This window comes from Ictidomys tridecemlineatus, chromosome 2 (assembly GCF_052094955.1).
Source record: "Ictidomys tridecemlineatus isolate mIctTri1 chromosome 2, mIctTri1.hap1, whole genome shotgun sequence".
Lineage (NCBI taxonomy): Eukaryota > Metazoa > Chordata > Mammalia > Rodentia > Sciuridae > Ictidomys > Ictidomys tridecemlineatus.
Genome location: NC_135478.1, coordinates 145015057 through 145036634, shown reverse-complemented (window position 1 = coordinate 145036634; position 21578 = coordinate 145015057). Strand labels below are relative to the sequence as shown.

At 38.3% G+C, this 21578-nt stretch overlaps 1 protein-coding gene across 1 annotated transcript; it reads right to left on the bottom strand.

Moving 5' to 3' along the window:
* Window positions 1–12927: 12927 nt before the first annotated feature.
* On the bottom strand, window positions 12928–20580 carry Ggct (gamma-glutamylcyclotransferase). The gene is made up of 4 exons (XM_005319161.5): window positions 20267–20580; window positions 16601–16746; window positions 15104–15239; window positions 12928–13543 (listed from the first exon to the last, which is right to left on the bottom strand). The coding sequence occupies exons 1-4, from the start codon at window positions 20405–20407 to the stop codon at window positions 13394–13396; spliced, it is 573 nt and encodes a 190-aa protein (XP_005319218.2). The 5' UTR covers window positions 20408–20580; the 3' UTR covers window positions 12928–13393.
* Window positions 20581–21578: the final 998 nt, after the last annotated feature.

Below are 21578 nucleotides of genomic sequence, written 5' to 3'. Positions count from 1 at the left end.
TGAACATTTATATTGCCATTTATTTAGACTTACTTTGATTTCTTTACTGGTATTTTGTAGTTTTCAGCATACAAGTCCTATATGTTTTCTAAGATTTACAATGAAGTGTTGTCATTTTTTTAAAAACAGCATTTGTATATATAACTTGCAGGAATGTAAAATGGTTTGGCCCATCTAGGAAATTTTGGTGGCTCCTCAAAAACTTAAATGTAGGGCTGGGGCAGAGCACTTGTCTAGCATGTGTGAGGCACTGGTTTGATCCTCAGCAGCACATAAAAAATAAATTCATAAACAAAGATATTGTGTGTTCCTCTATAACTAAAAATTTTTTTTAAAGTTAATTGTAGAATTACTATATGATTCAACAATTCTACTTCTGAAGATAAACCAAAAATTATTTAAAATAGGTACTCAAATACATGTACATGAGTGTTCACAGGAGCACTATCACAATAGATAAAAAGTGAAAATAGGTCAAATATTCATCAATGGATGAAAAGATAAACAAAATTATACAATACCATAAAACAAATATTATTCAGCCATAAAAACGAATTAAGTACTGATATATGCTACAACATGAATGAATGTTAAGACATAAATGAACGAAGCCATTAAAAAGTCACATCTTGTATAATTCCATTTTTATTAACTATATAGAATCATAAATCTATAAAAACAAAGCAAATTGGTGGGTGGCAGGATCTGGAAAGAGAGGGGAATGAGTAATAACTTTCTAATAGGTACATGGTTTCCTTTGGAGGGAGAAAAGTGTGGAAAATATAGAGTTAGTTGCACAATGTTATAAAAATATTCAATGCCATTGAACTGTTCACCTTAACATGATTAGTTTTGTTAGGTTAATTTCATTTAAATAAAAATTAATTAGAAAAATAGTAAATTGAACCATATTTTTAATTTCAATGTCCATGTGTTCTAGTATATAGGAAGTACAATGGTTTTTCTTCATTCATCTTGTATCCTGTGACCCAGCCGAACTATTTGGTTCTGGGTTTATTTTAATATAGATTACTTGGAATTTTTGTATAGATAATAATATCAACCCTCTGTAAATAGGAATGGTTTAATTTATTCCTCTCTGATTTGTGTGTTTTTTTATTTCCTTTTCTGCCTTGTTGTACTGGCTTCCAAAACTTAAAGCTTGCAGAACTTACAGAACTATGTTAGGTAAAAGTGGTGAGAGAAGACATCCTTGCCTTGTTCCCCAATCCAGGGGAAAGCATTCAGACTTCTATTTTTAAGAAGTAATAATATTAGTAAATAATATTAGTGTTAGGTTTTTGACAATGCTGTCAAGTTGTTCGATTCCTCTCTATTCCTACTTTTTTCTGATGCTTTTCTGAATCAATTGATATTTATGACTTTTCTTCTTTTTTTTCTGTTTACACTGTAGCTTACTTTGATGACTTTTCAAGTGTTGAAGTAACATCACGGTCTGAAATAAACTCCACTGGTTGTGGTCTGTAATTCTTCTTATGTATTGCTGAATTCTATTTGATAATGTTCTGTTAAGCATTTCCCCCCACATTTATCCATATGGGATTTGTTATTACATATTTGGAGGTACATGCAATATAACAATATAATTTGGCCAGTACTCCCCAGCACTTCCCTCCTGTCTTCTATCTTACATCTCTTGGTCCCTTTCTTCTACAGAGCTCCTTTTGATTTTTAGGAGACTTACCCCCCACCTTTCTTTTTGTTTTTCCTCCCTAGATCCTGCATGTGACAGAAAACATGACCCTAAACTTTCTGAATTTGATTTATTTCACCTAACATGATGGGTCTCTAGTTCCATCCATTTTCCTGCAAATGACATCATTCCATTCTTGTTTATGGCTGAATAAAAGTCCATTGTGGGGATGGGGCTGTGACTCAGCGGTAGAGCATGCGTCTTGCATGTGTTAGGCCCTGGGTTTGATCCTCAGCACCACATAAATAAAATTAAAAGGTATTGTGTCCACTTACAACTAAAAAAAATTTTTTTTAAAGTCCATTGTGTATATATGCCACATTTTCTTTATCCATTCGTCTGTTGATGAACACCTAGGCTGGTTTGGGAATTTGGCTATTGTGAATTGTTCTGCTATAAACCTGGGTGTGCATGTATCACTATAGGAAGAGAACTTTAATTTTTCAGGATAAATATCACTGAGTAGTACAGCTGGGTCCTATGGTGGTTCCATGCTTAGTCGTTTGAGGAGCCTCTATGCTTATTTCCAAAGCAATTGTATTAATTTACAGTCCCAACAACAGTGTAAATAGTTTCTTTTTCTCCAAATCCTCTTCGGCATTTATTATTATTTGTATACTTGATGACTGCCATTCTGCCTGGTATGAGATGAAATCTCATTGTAATTTTGATTTCCATTTCCCTAATTGCTGATGATGTTGAATGTTTTTTCATGAATTTGCTGATCATGTGTATTTCTTCTTTCGAGAAGTAGTTATTTAATTTATTTGCCCATTTATTAATTAGGTTATTTGATATTTTGGTGTAAAGTCTTTTGAGCTATTTATATATTCTAGCTATTAATCCTCCATCAGAAGAGTATCCAGCAAAGATTTTTTTCTCCATTTCTGTGAGTTCTCTCTTCACATTTCTAATTATTTACTTTCCTGTGCAGAAGTATTTTTTTTAATTTGATGCTGTTTCATTTAATAACTCTTGGTATTGTGTCCTGAGCCTTAGGAGTCCTGTTGAGGAAGTTGTTGCCTGTGCCTAAAAGCTGGAGTGTTGACCCTAAGTTTTCTTCTTGGAGTTGCATAGTTTCTGGTCTAATTTTGAGGTCTTTGATCCATTTTGATTTTATTTTTGTGCAGGGTTTTGATATGGGTTAATTTCATTCTTCTATATGTGGATAACCAGTTGTCCAGCACCTTTTATTTAAAAAGCTGTCTTTTCTTCAATATGTGTTTTGGGCACCTCTGTCAGGATCAAATGACTGTAAATATGTGGCTTTGTCTCTGTCTTTTCTATTCTATACCATTGATCTATGTGTCTGTTTTTTATGCCACAACCATGCAGTTTTTGTTACTATAGCACTGTATTATAATTTAAAGTTAAGTATTCTGTTTTTTTTTTCCTTAAAATTGCTTTGGCTATTCTATACCATTGATCTATGTGTCTGTTTTTTATGCCACTACCATACAGTTTTTGTTACTATAGCACTGTATTATAATTTAAAGCTAAGTATTCTGTTTTTTTTTTCTTAAAATTGCTTTGGCTATTCTAGGTTTTTTCTTTTTCTTTTATCCTTCCACATGAATTTTAGGACTGTTTTTTCTAACCCTGTGAAAAATGCCATGGGTATTTTGATGGGGATTGCACTGAATCTGTATATTGCTTTTGGTAGTATGACCATTTTAACAATATTAATTCTGTTTATACATGAACATGGGAGGTCTTTCCATCTCGTGAGGTCGCCTTCAATTTCTTTCTTCTATGTTAGTTTTCATTATAGATATTATAGATGTTATTCACCTCCTTGGCTAGATTTATTCCTAGGTTTGTTTTTTTAGGCTATTGTGAATGGAATTTTTTTTCCTGATTTCTTTCTCAGTGAATTCATTGTTGGTATATAGGAAAGTTATTGATTTTTACATATTAGTTTGTAACAGGCTACTTTGCCAAATTTGTTTATTATCTCCAGCAATCTTTTGGTGGAGTGGATCTTTTAGGTATAGGATCATATCATTTGTAAACAGTGATAATTTGACTTCTTCCTTTCCTATTGTTATCCTCTTTATTTCCTTCTCTGAGTAATTGCTCTGGCTAGAACTTCTAGCACTATATTAAATAGGAACGGTGAGAATGAACATCCTTGTCTTATCCTAGATTTTAAAGAAAATTCTTCCAGTGTTTCCCCATTTATTATGAGGTCAGTTTGGGATTTTTCATATGTAACCTTTATGATGTTAAGATTAGGTTCCCTCTATGCCTAGTTTTGTCAGTATTTTATGGGTGCCGAATTTTGTTGATGGCCTTTTCTGTATTTGTTGAGATTACTAAGTAATTTTTGTCCTTAATTCTGTTTATGTGATCAGTTGCATTTATTGATTTGCATATATTAAACCATACTTGCATCTCTGGAATAAAACCAACTTAGTCAAAGTGTAAAATTTTCTAAATGTGTTATTGAACAAAATTTGCTACAATTTTATTAACTATTTTTGCATCCAAGTTCATCAGGGATAATGGATCTATAGTTCTCTTTCCTCAATTTGTTCTTACCTAGTTTACATACTAGTGTAATTCTAGCTTCATAGAATAAATTTTGTAGTGTTCCATTTGCTTATTTCATGGAATAATTTGAAGAGTATTGGCATTAGTTAGTTTTTAGAGGTTTGATAAAATTCAGCTGAGAATTCATCTGGTCCTGAGTGTTTCTTTGTTGGAAGGCTTTTTATTATGGCTTGTATCCCATAACAAATTATTGGTCTGCTCAGATTTTCTATGTCCTCTTAATTCAGTTTGGCAGACTGTATTTATCTAGGAGCATAGCCATGTCTTCCAGGTTTTCCAATTTATTGGCATATACATTTTCAAAATAGTCTCTAGTGATCCACTGGATTTATGAGATGTCTGTGGTTATTTCTACTTTTTCATCTCTAATTTTACTAATTCAAATTTTCTCTTTTTCTTTTATTTAGTTTGGCTAAGGGCTTATCAATCTTGTTTATTTTTTCAAAGAATCAACTCTGTTTCATTAATCCTTTGTATTATTTTATTATTCTCAGTTTCATTGATTTTGTCTCTGAATTTAATTATGTGTTTCCTTCTACTGGATCTGGAATTGGTTTGTAAAGGGCCTTGAGTTGCATCATTAGGTTGTTTATTTGGGATCTTTTTGATTTTCTTATGTAGGCACTCATAGCTATAAACTTTTCTCTTAGACTTCTTTTATAACATCTCAGAGGTTCTTGTATGTTGTATAACTTTTCTCATTTGAGTCTAAGAATTTTTAAATTTCTTCCTTGGCTTTTTTTAATCACCCATTCATTGCTCAAAAGTTTATTGTTCAATCTCCATGTGTTTATATAGTTTCTGTATGGTTTTGTCATGTTGATTTCTAATTTCATTCCATTATAATCTGAGGAATTATATCAGTTTTTTAAAAATATTTTCTTTTTGGTCTAAAATATGGTCTATTTTTGAGAAGGTTCCATGAACTGCTAAGAAGAAAATGTACTGAGATGTTGTAAGATGCCTTATTCCACAGATGTCCATTAACTCCATTTGATTTATAATATCTTTCAGGTCCAAAAGTCTTTACCAAGTTTATGTCTGGATGACCTATCTAATAGTGAGGGAGGTGTGTTGAAACACTCAGTGTTATTGTACTGGGGTTTATGGAGTTACTGAGAAAGTGAAAGTGATTCTGATTGGCTTGCCTCTAAATGTGACCTGATATTTTTCTCTTGAGGCTTTTAAAATTCTATCTTTGTTCTGTAGGTTAGGCATTTTAATTATATGGTGTCATGCAGAGGTTCTTTTTTGATCTTGTCTGTTTGGGGTTCTGAATGCCTCCTATATCTGGATGTCCTTCTCATTCTGAAGGTTTGGAATCTTTGTTATTATGTCCCTGAAAAGGTACACACTCCATTAGCCTGCACCTCACATTCCTCCTTAATTCTAGTGATTCTTAAATTTGGTCTCTTTGGGTTGTCCCAGAGTCCTTGTGTATTCTGATCACGGTTACTTTTTTTTTCTTTTAATACCATCTAAATGTTCAAGGCTGGCCACTTTGTCTTCCAGCTCTGAGATTCTGTCTTCAGCATAGTCTACTCTATTAGAGCGACTTTCAACTGAACATTTTATTTTCTTTGTTACATCTTTCATTTCCAAGATTTCTGTATCATTCTTGTTTTAGTCAGCTTTTTTGCCACTGTGACCAAAATACCTGACCAACACAATTGTAAAGAGGGAAAGTTTATTTGGGTGCTCACAGTTTCAAAGGCCTCAGTCCATAGACAGCAGGCCTCTATTCCCTGGGGCTTGAGGTGAGTCTGAACTTCGTGGAGGAAGTGTGTGGTGGAGGGAAGCAGCTCATATGATGATCAGAAAGCAGAAAGAGTTATCTTTCACTTTCCAAATACAAATATATACCCCAAAATCACATTCCCAATGCTTACTTCCTCCAGGCACACCCCACCAGCCCTCATTTGTTACTCAATTATCCCTATCAAGGGACTAATTCACTGATTGGGTTAAAACTCTCATAATCCAAACAGTTCTTTTTCAATATTTCTACCTCCTTATTGAATTGCTCATTCCTATTCTGTACTGACTTCCTCAATCCATTCAGTTGTTTCCCTGTGTTCTCCTGGAATTCATTGATCATTTTTATAATGATTTGTTTGAATTCCTTATATTTCATCCACTTCAATATATTTTGGGTCACTTGCTAGTGAATTATGTACTTTAGGAAGTGTTGGGTTGTTTTTAAAAAATATTTCTTGTATTCCTTGGTGGATTTTATGCATCTGTTGGAAGGGATTTCTCTTCCACTCTTATTTGTGGGCCTTTGTAGGCACAGCTTCACTTGCCAAAGTGTCCTGGAGTTAATGATCTAGATTGAGCCTTTGTGTTATTTCTCTCTGTTTTTGCTATAGCAATGGATATCCATTGGTGAGACCTGAGGGCCTGCCCCTAACCATTTCTACTTGAGTCCTGGTTATTAGTTCGATTTTTTCCTCTTCTAGTCTCTGTGTTAAAGTATAGCTGAATGTTAAGTGTCATCAATTTGTGTGGGGAACAATGTGCACTGTCTTTCTTTTCAGTTCACTTCAGCAGCAGAGTTTCTACCCTGTGAACTTGTAGTGTCCTTGTCGTTTTCCAGAACCTCACAGAATAGGAAGATACAAATAACAGCAACAACCAATGCAAATAATGTACAGCATTAAATACTTGGTTCCTACTATGACATCTACAATGTTAATTGCTACAGAACCCAGAAATTATAGGGTCAGCAACTGCCAACAGCAAAAAACAATAAGCACTATGAATTATGTGGCATTAAAACAAAAAAACAGGTGTCAATTGTGTCATCTACAGCAATAATAACTGCTATAGCATTAATGGCAGGGACAGGAGTTATATACAGCAATTAGTTCTAAAAGATGATGAGAACACAATTAAGAGAAACTGTAAAAACAAAGCGAGAAATGTGACACAAAGATAGAAAAGGATGTACAATTTCATTGAAGTGACCAGAGAATGCAGAAGAGAGGTAGCATGTGATGGTTGTAATAAAGGAGGAGAAAAAAGAGAAGTAACAAAGTGAAGGGAAAGTGAAAAAGAGAACAATAGAATTTTGTTAGTCAGAGAATAAAAGAGAGAAAGAGAAAGATATAAATGAAAACAATAAAAACAAAAACAAAATATACTAATGAAAACATCTTGTTGGGTGTGTTGGCACATGCCTGTAATCCCAGCAGCTCGGGAGGCTGAGGCAGGAGGGTCTTGAGTTGAAAGTCAGACTCAGCAAAAGTGTGGTGTTAAGCAACTCAATGAGATGCTGTCTCTAAATAAAATACAAAACAGGGCTGTGGATGTGGCTCAGTGGTTGAATGCCCCACGGAGTTCAACCCCTGGTACCAAAAGAAAAGAAAAAAAAACCAAAACCAAACCAAATCAAAACAAAACAAAAAACAAACCTTAACCCTCAAAAGACAAAGCAAGAAAAAATAACCACATTTAAAAAATGCTAAAAACGAGAAAAAAGGAACAAATATGTATATATGTCCATGGACCAAACAGCACAGCAAACACACCCACACAAAACAACAAACAAAAACAAAAAGATTTTTAATGAAAAATTCAAGAATCCTCTGCATCAAAGTAGATTTTGATGAGAATGGATGGTTACTGTCTATGCCTGTCTTTCTTTCTTTCTTTTTTAAAACTTCATTTTGTTGGCTTTTTTATGTGCTACTGGGGATCAGCGACTCACACATACTAGGTAAGCACTTGACTACTGAGCCACAACCCCAGCCCCTGTTTCTTCTTGAGGTACGTGCTAGAACAAAAACAAGGGGCTGGGGGTTGTTCCTCTTTTTGTGTTGGAGTGGCCTAAGGCTACAGATGGTTCCAATAATTTTCAGCTTCTCTTCTCCCCAGTATTGACACACCTCCCTAGCTGCCAAGCCATGCAACAGACCTACTGGTCTCTGTCAAGAAGTGGCAGCACAGTGGGTGGAGTGGCAGACTCAGTCTGAGTGGGTTAGAGTGTGGGCAGCAAATACAGCCCTCAGCTGCATGTAGCCAGCCATACAGGTGCAGTGAGCCTGAGGGACTACAAGCCAGCATCAAGGCAACCAATGCATACCAACCTGTCATCCTCCAGTGGCCAGGACTGGGCACAGGTACAAATGCCTACTTCAGCCGCATACTCCATGCAGCGCTGCAGCCCAGAACCTGCAAGCATAGACCATGTGACGTCCTCAACCTCCTGCTTCCTAATCAGCAGCCAGAAAATAGAAGTGGAGCAGAGCTGAATGAAGTCTATAGGACTCGAGAATTGACCAATAGTGTCAGAACATTTCCAAACCCTAATTAGCATAAGTTTGGACCAATAGCAATGACCCACATGCTATATAAACCCTTAGGCTAGCATGCTCTGGGGGAGAAAAACCTATCTGGTCCCCTCTTGCACTGCAAGTGTTCTGTTCTTGTTTCTTTTCTTCAATAAGTACTGCTCTTACACTCACTCATCTTGTTCTGTGGATTTCATTCTTTGGATTCACAAGAAGCCTGAAAGAAGAAATTGACAGTGAACTGCTCGGTCTGCTGCAACATTTAGAGGGCTTGGCCCACCATTAAAAGCTGCAACACTTCTCTGCTGTAGAATCCTGCAGCTTGTGCAGATCTCACCCACCAACAGAAGCAAGAATTGAGTCTCATCTCTAAACTCTGGTTTCAAAATGAGGTAGGATGGGATGGGAAGTGCTGTTAGTTGAAGATTTTTCTGCATAGACCCAACTGATGCACTCCCACGGTCCAGTGTCTGCAGAATTCTGAGGGTAGAGTTCCAGCAGGTGAGAGCTTAGGTCTAATCAGGCATTAGGGGCTTTGGTAGGTGGTGTCTGCTCTGGAGAGATTAGATCAACACCCCTCTAGGGCCTGGCAGTTGCCAATCTCTCCTGGGAGTCTGGAATTCTGAAGGATTCTACACATGGGGTGGGGGAGTCAATCCTTCACCCCCTCTGTTGACCATGAACACAGACTTTCTAGGCTTAGTCCCCGAGTGCATTTACACCCAACTCTTTACAGATTCCCAACCTGCTTCAGCTGGTAACAGGAGCCACCAGACTCAAAGGTGGGATTAAGCAGATTCGCCTTTACTTTTCTGACTTGAATACTCCTGGGTAAAATATTCTTTGTTTGCTCCCATTCTGCTAGATACACCCTAGGCTATACGGAAGCCTGCCAAGATGTTCTAGCCTCTTTGCTCAGATCTTCCAACTCCTGTGACAGCAACTGCCGTATGGCCACCTCAGGATGGCTCCCGCCTCAGTTTCTCCATGGCCATCTGGGAAACAGAGGGCCTTTTTCAGGCACCAGTGCGCAGTGTACCCTCTAGATCAGCTAAGGGCGGGTTGCTTTCTTGATGTCAGATTTTTTTCATACTAAATCTGTCCATTGTGTTTCTGTGTTCTCCCTCCCTCTGTGCTGAACCAGAACCAGTGCCCCTACCAAAGCAGCCAGTGTTACCACAACTGGCTTGATCTAAGTGCTCTTTCTTCTTTGTTTAATGGACCCAAATTTTTGAGTCTCTAAGACATGCTGACTGTCCAATATTTTAGTGAAATCCCTCTTTTAACCACCTCACAGAGAAATAGTATTCCTGTTGTTGGAATCTGGAGTCATGGAGTGACAGGAATGCGGCCTTCATCTAGCCTGCCATCTTGAATCCCCCTGTTAAGGATTTTTTGCGTCTACATTCATGAAGGATAGTTTAATTGTTTTTGGTATTATCTTTGTATGGCTCTGAAACTTACTTTACCTTTATTAATGCAGTCATTTATTCTTTCCTTTGATTAATGCCTGCATCATGTATCCTTTTCCATTATTTTACCTTTGAACTGCTTATAATAGTTGATGTATCTTGTAGACAGAATAAGGGTAGGTCATGTTTTTAATCTGCTCTGCCAATTTCTCTTTTAACTTCTATACAATTTATATTCCATGTAATTATTGATATGTTGGGACTAAAGTTTGCCATTTTGTTTTTTTGTCTTCAGTTTGTTCTCTCATTTCTTTTTCTATTATACATTTTAGTAATAAAATTTTCACTTGGTTCTTCCTTATATCTTCTATTTCTTCACTGAGGCTGTCTACATTTTCACTTGTTTCAAGCAAGTTCCTTAACACATTTTTTCTGTTATAAGTTTTAAATCCTTTTTTCATTGTAGGTGGACATAATACTTTTATTCATTTGATTTTATGTGATACTGAGGATCAAACCCAGTGCCCCACACATTGCAGCCAGGCCGCAATACCCTGAGCCACAACTCCAGCCCCAGTTTTAAATCTTTTAACAGATAATTCTAACATATTTGTCTTCTTGGTTTTGGCCATCTATTGATTGTCTTTTCACATTTTAATTTGGGATCTGCTTTTTCTTAGAATGAATGACATTCAACTGAAACTTGGGCATATTGGAGATTATGAGACTGTGGACTGTATTTAAATCTACTTTTGCGAGTTTACTCTGAAACCACTCCAGCAGGGAAGGCAAACAGGTATTGTTACCATCAGATGGGGGTTTAAATCCAAGCTTCCCACATGGTTTTCTCTAACACACTGACAGAAGGAGGCTTATTGCTCTGAGGAGGCTCCCTCAAAGGCCTTTTCCTACTACTTTGGTGGTGACAGGTTAGGGTGCCTTGCTTCCAGTTCAGTGAGTATGGAAATCTAAGCTCCCTGCTTGGCCTCTGCTGGCAGAGGTGAAGGTGGGAGCCCACATTTTTCTTCTATGATAACTGCAGTTAGAATGCTTATTCTCTAAATTGTCTTATTAGGTTGTCCCTCTCTTGGGCCTCTGCCTAGAGATAGCAGGCTTTTCCTGTCATGTGTGTTCACATAGTACTTTTGGGTCACTTTTTCAAACCCAAGTCTGTGACATATGAGGGAATTCAGTACCACACTGTGTCTTGCCTGAGGTCCCTAGCTAGGACTCTGCTTTCTCTCTACTTTTTAGGGTCTTCCCATTATATTTTATATTCACAGATTTTAGTTGCATTTAACTAGTGAAATATGGAACTGTATCTCTACTTCATTCCAGAACTCAAAGTCTCCCTACATATTTTACTGTTTTTCTGATTTTTTTTCAGTTGTAGTTGGACACAATACCTTAACTTTATTTATTCATTTATTTTTATGTGGTGCTGAGGATTGAACCCAGCACCTCCCACATGCTAGGTGAGCTCGCTACCTTTGAGCCACAACCCCAGTCTCTGTTTTTGATAATATCTTAAAATCTTGTGGATTTTTTAAAATTTGATTTTTAAACAAATCTGGTTTTTTTTCTGCTTTTACTTGCAGGAGGCACTGCAGCTATCACTTGGGGACCATAGTAGTTCCTCTTCAAGGGTCCTGGTTTCTCAGATTGTTTTCCTGTCCATTGGCAGGAGTGCTCTGGAGCTGTAGTCCAATTTTGGAGCTGCCTTTGGCATTTGAATCCCAGGACATAGGGTCACTTCAGTATACTCTGTTCTTTCAACTAACAGTTCATCTTCCTTCTTTCTTTTTGTGGGGAAGAAACTGGTCCACCTTGAAGATAGCCTATATTTTCTTACAACCCCAGAAACTCTTTTCAAAACTATGGCTTATCCAGGGTCTGGTTATTTTGTGGTTAGAGGGTCAAAAGTCTCTGGTAGAAAGGGAAATCCAACATATGACATTTGGTGTTACCTTGAAAACAACTGGAAAAAGTGTGCCTCATGAATATCAGATTTTCATTAAAAGGCCAGACATGAAGGTCTTGGTGTTAGCATAGTGAATCCTTAGTGGAAGGTGCTATCTTTGGTGAGACAGATTGTTAGAGTAATATTCAGGTCTTAGTATCTGTAGCAAAACTGAGCCTTGTTCACCACATTACCGTCACTGGTTTCTGGGTTGCTGACAAACTTGGTCTTCTGGGGAGAAGTTAAACCACAATACTGGAGGGTATATGGAAAACCATGAGGTATGACAGTTATGAATCGCGTCCATCTGTGGTCTACAGCTCAAGCTCACTACAGAATAACTGCTGCAACCTGAAGGTGATTTGGGCCTTACCTCAAGAGAACAAATCACATTTTATTTTATGTTCCTGTGTCCAGTTCATTCCCATTCAAGTGTGAAAGGACAGCTCACTGCCCACCACACAGACATGAGTTTCTGATAATCAATATCGCTTAATTTGAGAGTCTTCTTTCCTCATTTAATCAGTAAATAAGTTTAGTGATGTTACCATTTATTTATTCAATGTTAACTGTTTCTTGATAAGCCAAGACTCAAATGGTAACTACCCCTGAAACATTTCTTCTTTCATAATCCTGACTCTTCTATTTTAAAATCCTGTTCCAAGAATGGACAATAATGACTGTTAATATTTATCACGAGGCTTTGACCTAAATTTATTATATGCTTTTACTTGTCCATCCAAACAATCCTGAAATATTGATTATCCTTACCCTGTGAGTGAGGAAACTCTTTACTCTATGGGTAAGTCACAAAGCATCAAATAAACTAAAGTCTCATAGCTAGAAAGTGGTGGGACTGATCACTGAACCCAGGCTGTTTGGCTCGAGAGTCTGCACTTCTCCATGCATATAGACTCCACATGGCCAAGACTGGCTCCAGAATGTATGATGATTTGTCTAACAGCACAATGGAAAGGAGTACTTTGGTAGGGAAAATGGGTTAAACCACTATTACATTTATTCCTCTTAGGACGGTGTCCCATCTTTCTAGTTTCCAAAATTTTATTATCAACTTGCCATTAGTTTGCGTACTCTGATTAAACTGATTTTTTTTAAAAAAAAGCCCAGACAGAGCAGATCAACTCCCCAGCACCATCACTGAGCAGAATGTAAATCTATTCTTGTTACAGAGCAAGAGGACACTTAAGATCAACCCAAGACAACAGCTTTAAGTGTCCACAGGAGTACCCACATCTACTTGTCACTCCAGAATTGCATAGTCCCTTTTTGTCTAACTCTTAACCCAGCTGCTTTTTATAGTCTGAAAATACAGAATCACTCAAGTGAGGTACCCCTTCCAAACATTGGTGAAAACAGATGAGACATAGTGATATCCCAGATGCCTGTTCTTAAATGTTACAAATATTTTATATTAGTACATAAAATATTCTTAGATATACTGTTATGTTCTAAAGAGTTTTTGTTCCTCCTTTTTGATAATGTCTTCCATTTCTTCTGAGACCTTTCCTTTATAGTCATTTGGTTCTATTGCTTTTAATCTCTCTTGATACTCCAGTGGCAAACCATTTTCTTTTGCACCCATGCAAATAACCTAGAAATGGTTAAAATAAATAAATAAATGTTTTTTAGTTAGGAATATCATTTTAATTTAGCAGACTACACCTTCATTTGTATTGTAAAAGTCTGAGATATTAGCTTTCAAGTAACTACAGAATAATTACAGAACAAAACTGAGATATAACCATTTCACTTACACAGTAGGAATGAATAGGGAGTTTTCAAGGTTGTTTGAGTCATCTTTGCAGAATGTCAATTTTATGCAGTAACAGGATTTAACATATTTTTATATTAAGACAAAAAGTTTATTTACATAACCTTTTAAGAAAAAAAATTCTAAAAAAAAAATATATGAAGCTTTCGTTTTAATCCCGTTGTCTACTCTTGCTTTGAATTAAAAGGCAACTGTGTCCAGTGGATCTTTCAAGATCCATACCAAGATCCATAATAACTCTAGGATCCATACTAGAACATTCCTGACTAGGTCTGGGAACTATGTTAACCCTCCACAGTGCCGTGTTCTAATTGACCTTGCCAGTAAGCACTTAAACTTGGGTTTCTAAAAAGGCATGTCAAGGTCTCTGCCCCACATTCTTGTCTTATGCTTACAAGGGTGATTTCTCTGATTTTAAAAGGCCCAGTGACTTTTCTTTTTCCATCTAGTGTTAAAAAACAGTTCAGCATTAGGGAATATATTTTTCCCCCAGAAAAATGAATCCTGGTGTTCATGAAACACTGTTTTGTGAAGGGGAAAGAAAAAAAGATTATAAAAACCATGTATAAAATAAATCTATTAAAAATATACTCATTGGGCTGGGGTTATGGCTCCATGGTGGAGCACCTACGCACTGGGTTCGATTCTCAGCACCACACATAAACAAATGAATAAAGGTCCATCAATAACTAAAAATTATTAAAAATATATAAACTAAAGAAATAAAATAAAATAAAAATACCCTCAAAAGCCAGGCACAGTGGTGACCACCTGTAATCCCAGATACTCAGGAAACTGAGGCACGAGGACTGCAAGTTCAAGGCCAGCTTCAGCAACTTAGCTGTCTCAAAAAATTAAAAGTGCTAGGATGTAGCACAGTGGCAGAGCACCACTCTGGATTTAGAATCCAGTGCCATAAAAAGGAAAAAAAACAAACAAACCCAAAAAATTCATATGCTTTTCTACTTTAAAAAAGAAAATACATGTCTACAATTGTGACTTATATAAATTTATAAAGGCTTTTTTTAATGAACAGTTTCAGAAACAGTTCTTTTTTTCTTTAAAGAGAGAGTGAGAGAGAAGAGAGAGAGAGAGAGAGAGAGAGAGAATTTTTAATATTTATTTTATTTTTTAGTTCTCGGCGGACACAACATCTTTGTTGGTATGTGGTGCTGAGGATCGAACCCGGGCCGCTGAGGCGAGTCCGCTACCGCTTGAGCCACATCCCCAGCCCCAGAAACAGTTCTTTCATTACACATAAATATGCACCATATTCTAAAATTTGCCCATAATTTTTGTAAACACACAAAACCTTAAAAAAAAAACAAAATTATCTCAGTGAAAATTACAAAGGATTCACCAAAAGTCCAAGTAGCTTACCTTTTTATATTGTGGAGATGGGGGAGCAGGCTCATAATTTGTCATCAGATAGCTTCGACAGGTTACTTCTTTCCCTTCTTGAGTTGAAACTTTCACTTCTATTACAACATATACTCCACTTTTAACCCCTTCTTGCCTGAAACCAGAAGAGTGAAATTTCAACCACATGTGACACAGGCAATTTAGGACTTTTAATCAAGTCAGATACAGTATTAACAACTTAACTATACAGATGTAGTTGCTCCCTATGTTGTTAGAAATATAGTGGTACATATAACTACCACCACATCGAAAAGAGTTTAGTGTTTCAATTAGAAAGCCTGAGACTTAATATTATAAGTTGGCCCAATGTATCCATGGGTTCTGCATCCAGATTCAACCAACCCCAGATTGAAAATATATATATTTTTAAATTGGGTCTGAACTAAATATACACAGACTTTTTTCTTGTCATTTCATAAAAAATAGTATTAAAAACTACTTACATAGCATTTACATTGTATTAGGTATTATAAGTAATCTGCAGTTGATTTAAATTACACAGAAGATGTGCATAGATTGTATGCACATACTCCACCAGTTTTTATAAGCGACTTGAACATTCTTTGATTTTGGAATCCTCAGGAATCCTGGAACCCATCCCTACAAGTCGCCTAAGAACAACTGCAGGTGGCATACTTCCAACAGATCTGTGGTAATCATCTTAGAATATTTGCTTAGATGTACCTATTTCCATTTTTAAACTCCTGAAACATGGTTGTCTAGGCTACAAAAAATTAACTGAAGTTTTCTGACAGCAGAATATCCATTCAGAGAAGAGCAGAGGGAGTGTGGCTGGTTCTTATGTGAGTTACAGTATCAAGCATGTCAGATAACATGTTCTTCTCAAGGTCTACTCTTTTGACTCATTCTCTTTGTATTTGCTCTGCCAGGGCTGGAGTGGTAGAGTGCTTGCCTCACATGTGTGAGGCACTGGTTTGATCCTTAGCACCAATAAAAATGAATACATAAAATAAAGGTATTGTGTCCATCTACAACTAAAAAAATTCTTTTAAATGCTCTGCCATACAACTCTGAGAGTTCTTATTATAACAAGTATCAAATTTCTAATATGCTGTTAGATGCTTTTACAAATTGCTATTACTGACTGACTCAACTACCATCTTCAAGAATTGTTCTTCAAAAACTGAATCTACTTGCTTTCAAAAAATCAATAAAATAGGTAACAATTACAAAAGTCTTTATGCCTTTTCACAATCTGAAACTACAAACATAAATTTTTATAAAAATTTCTACATAAGAGATTACAAACATCACCCCAAATCTCAACAGAAATGTCACTCTTTAAAACTCACTATTATACCTTTTATGTTGGTTCTAAGTGTAAAGAATACATTTGTAGAATATGGTTTTGAAAACTAACACACAAATACACATGCTTACACACAGTTCACTTCTGAATCAGTTATTTTAAACTTATAATTAGAAGTCACCTACTCATCCAAAGAATTTAAATTGCTTTTGTTCATTTTCCATACTACTCCCCACACTTCATCGCCAGGACTTTGAAAAATGGTAGCTATACCTCCATGCCACCTCTGACTTGTTTTGCCTTGGAAATTGCCAAAGTCAAGCTTAAAATCCTGCAAAGGAAACCAAAGTGATATAATCAATATCCACTTGAACCCCCATTTCCCTTCTCAAAATAAAAACAATTTACCTTGAACTCTATGCAATTAAAGCATTCAATAAGCTTTAAGTTCCTTCTATATAAAAGCAGCTGTGGAAAATACAGAGATTAACACACAAAGACACAGATCTGAAGAACTATGTTTTTTCATATTTTCCATAAAAAAATGAAACATGCTGAATAAGTACAGGCATCTTGCATGCAAAAAAGAAAAAAAAAAGACTTAAGAAAAAAACCTCATAGCCCCACTACCTTAACACAACCTGCTTGCAAATTATTCCCCAGTTAACTTGCGTGCACATATATAATTTTACTTAGAAACAGGTTGATGGCTACATGGGGGTTATACTTTGATGTCTGCAGAGTATCCTACCAGCCTATATTACTATATTTATCCTAAGGGAACTGGCATGTGAGGGTGATTCGTATACTCAAGACCATTACTCTAATATTCATGAAGTGTACTTATTTATCCACAAAAATCATAGGAGCAGTTAACCCTGGAAAGTTATTGGGCACTATAAACTATATTCTGAGCTTTATGTTGACCATCTCCTTTTGTCCCACAGAAACTTTATTTATACTTATTTTACAACAAGACAAACTGGCTGAGAAAGACTAGGCAACTTGCCTAAGGTCTCACAATTAATAAGCAATGGAGCCACGGTTCTAGTTTAGATGCTTCCATCAAAGATGAGCCATCAGGGGATAAGTCCTGGGTAAGACTGAAAATTCTAACTTGACTTGCTTGGTCTAAGAAGATTTCTTTCCATCTCTTCAGCGATTCATTCCCTTAATAGTAAAGTGAAAGAGGTTGGAATAGATAATAACCTAAGATCCTTTCCACATTTATAGTTTATCCCTGTAGCCTATTTTCTCAAAAACTGTGTCACACATTTCAGAAAAAAAGGATGGTTCAAGTGACCAGTACCTTCAATTGCCATAATGGGTGTTCCAGTGCAAAGTATCCCTGACAGGTAATCAGAGATCTGATGAAAATTACAACCCACACCAGGAATTGGTCGTCTATTGCTAAATCCAATGGACCATTCTCATTTCTCATCTTGCTCTACTTCTCAGCTGCTTGTGACATGGCTAACCACCCTCACCTATTCTCATTTTCAGGCTATTCCTTACTCTCTTCAATTCCCTTTGCCAACTCCTCCCTGACTACCCTGGGGTTTTTCAAGGTTCAGTATAGGCCCTTTTCTCTATCCATTCAGCAACCTGCCCAAGACAATCTCATCACCTCCAGTGGCTTCAAATGCCATCTAAACTTTCAGAATGATTAGACTTTCATACTGATAAACTGATTATCTTTAAACCCAGCCCACCTCTGAGCTTCAAAAGTGCTTAGAACAGGGCCTGGTACATAGTATGTAGCTAACAGATGTCCACTAGTACTTTTCTGTTCACTTGGCTTTGGGACAAGCATTTCAAACTCAGCATGTTCAGATTTTTCCCTCCCAAACTTGATTTTCCTCTTCCCTCTGTCATCATCAACATTGGTCTTATGCAAACACTCAAGTCCTACTTGATATCACAGTCTTCAGACTCAATCACCAAGCTCAACAACCTTATCTCCCAAATATTCCTCTAATCTATTCAAATCCATTCAAGGTGGCATTTGGTATCTTTGGCATGAACTAATGTAAAAACTTCCTGACCTTCCACTCTTATCCCCCTTTAAACTCATTTTCCATAGTGACCAGGATGAACTTTCAAAGATATAAATATGATCTTTCATTTGCTTCCATTCTGCAATGGGTCTTCTCATTGCTTTTGAGATACAGTCCAAAATCTTATTAGGCCTCTGTGGTCCTGTTAGGATGTTGTGCTTTCCTATTCCTCTAGTCCCATGCTTCTTCTTTCCTCAGGTCCTTTGTACATGCTCTTCTATTTTCTCTCCACCTCCCCAATCATTTAGGCCTTAGCTTAAAAGTCACATATTTAAAAAGAGAGGGCTTTCCTGAACATCCTGGGTAGGGCAGGTCCTCTGGTTATATATTCTGTTAGACCTTGAAAGTCTGCATGTGTGTGTATATGTGCTGCTGGAGATTGAACCCAGGGCCTCATGCATGTTAGGCAAGCACACTACCACAAACCTACACCCCCAGCCCTGAATATTTCCTTCTTAAGACTGATCATACTCGTAACTGAATAGCTCTTCCTTAATATTACTTCCTCCTGCTCTGACCATAAGCATTTGAACTCTCTTTCCACATTTGGGATGTTCCATATTTTATGAGTTTGGGGTATCAGGTACCAGAGACTGAATACCATTTTTGAAGCTTCAAAAGTAAGGTTGTCAGTCACAGATCTGCAGCCAAGACTTAAGCCAATCAGGACACCCACCTGAGGCTTTGAATTAGAAGCTAACATTCAGGGTGGACAGGGACTCCACCCTAGTGGTGTGAGTTTTGGGAAATTCTGGGTTGCAGTACAGTGGTTGGGTACCGCGCAGGTGGTGATGCAACACACAGCATCCATATTTACAAGTTCAGCAAAGGCGCAACAGTGGCTGCCTGCGCTGGTTCTGTTGTCTATCAGAGGGGGCCGCACCTCCCTTTATGTCTGTCTCTTTTGTCAGCTTTGTACTCCTGCCTTTCTAGTCATTCTGTGAGCTCTCCAGCAGCCTTTCAACACTTTTTTTTCTCTTTTTTTTTTTTTTGCTTAAATCAGCCTATTTCTGTTGCTTGCAACTAAGAACTCTGACGAGGTTAGCAAAGATCATGCTTGTTTAGCTCAACACTGTCAAAAATGTTTTGCACATAATATGCACCTGTCTCCTATAGATCAGGAGGTCCTCAAAGCAGTAACATTACTCAATTATCTTTGTATTACTCAATTATCTTTGTATCCTCAGCGTTCAGTGCCAGAAGAACAGGTGCTGAATGAATGAAATGTACTGTCTCCTAAGGTCCTTTGAAGAACAATGATTTACCAAGGTTGGTTAAAGTTCATCCAGTCACTTGACCTAACTGAACACAGCGGTTAGTATGAAGACAGGGTTCCAACTTTCAGGACCTCCTAGATCAGGAGAGAAAAACAGGTAAATAGATTTTTACAAATGTGACAAAACAACTAATTCTCTGTCTCGGGTCAGAGAAGGCTTCTGTAAAGTACCAACTGAATGAGCTCTATGAGGATGTCCCTAAGTGGAGAAGACAGAAGGGGCCAAAGCTATGCAGTGAACAGCAGTAGTGGAAACGTCAAGAGGGAGAAAGCTCAGGGCAGCTTGAGAGGATGCTGCTGCAGGGGTACACAGACTAACGGGGGTCAAGCACAGGGCCTTGAAAGCAGTGAAGGCGGGATCCAGAGCCCCCCCCAAATCCGGACTTCCACGCCTCTGAATGAACTGCATTCCTGGCCCATTTTGCCCAGGCATACCCCTGAGGACGCGCCTTCGGGGAGCCCTGGTCCTGCCGTGTGCACCACCCGCCCGCCTCGCAGGGGTAGGATAGACCACTGACCTGCAGGCGGGCCACGCAGCAGAACGTGGCCGAGGGGTTTCGGTGGTGGATCCTCTCCGTCAGTAGGTTGCTGCCATAGGCAAAGTACAGAAAACTCTCCTCCTCCTGGCCCACGCCTTCCTCGCAACACGAGCTAGCCATATCTCACCAGACGCCTGCACCGTCCTGTCCTGGGGGGGCGGAAAGCAGGAGTGCAAGAAGCCCGCAGGAACCTGGCGCTGCTGCCAACGACCCGAAGCCGGTCTCCGCAGCGCTGGCCCCCAGGGGCTGGGGAAGACACCAAGCGTGTGCCGAGAGCGGCGGAGCGAGCTCTCTTCTGATTGGCTGCCGTACCGCCTACGTGAGTCGCTCCCTGTGATTGGCCAAACTCCACCGCTCCCTCTCCGCCCTCCGCGGGGACTCTGAAATGTTTTCTCCAGAGGCGACCCGAAGCTGACTCCTCATTGGATGCGCTCCTCTGATGGTCCCGACCCCTGCTCAAGGCTCCTTCTGATTGGCGGGAGTTTAGCGCGAGTGGCGCCCGCTGAGGGTCGCGGCGCGCAACCCGTTTCCCACCTAGCGACCGCGAACTGGTGGTTGATCGGCTCTGCGCGGTGGGAAGCGCTGGTCAGGTCCAGTCGAAACGGCGGCCCTGGGTGCTCGCCGATGGCTCCTTCGCCCCGCAGCTTGTTCCCGACTGTCCTCCTGGAGTCCGCGGGACCTTTCTGTTCATCCCGCGGCTTCCCGCACCCAGCCCTGATCATCACCTGACACCTTTTCTAAGGACCCTCTGCCACCTGAAGAAGGCCCTCTGAATGCCGTGCTCCCTTCCTGGAGGAAGAACGCCTGGGTTCAAATCCCGAGGCTGCCCTTTACTAGCCATGTAACCTTTTAAAATAGGGATCATAAAATAAGTTGTCTCAAGTAAAAACTTGTGTTAATTTTGAAGGGGGGGGGGAAAGAAGAATATGAACTCAGACCTAGAAGTAATGACTATCCCTAGCACCCGGATGTTGGTTTCTGAATACTACTCATGGTTAAAAGGGGCTCCTGGAGAAATGACTGACGTCAGTTTGGAAGCTGAGAATGGTTAAGTAACGCTTGGAACATTTAGCAGAAAAGAAGAAAAAAAAGAAGTCCTTTCAAAAGGACAACCCACTGGCCAAAACTAAACAAGTGAGCATCAAAGATAACCACAACAAACTGTAAAATGATTTAAAAAATTAAATGTCCAGAAGTCACTTTCCCTGAAAAAGTAAGCCAAATTAAGGAGGCAGGGAACAATCCTTATTGAAATTTGTAATAGTCACTATTAAACCAATTCTTAATCTGA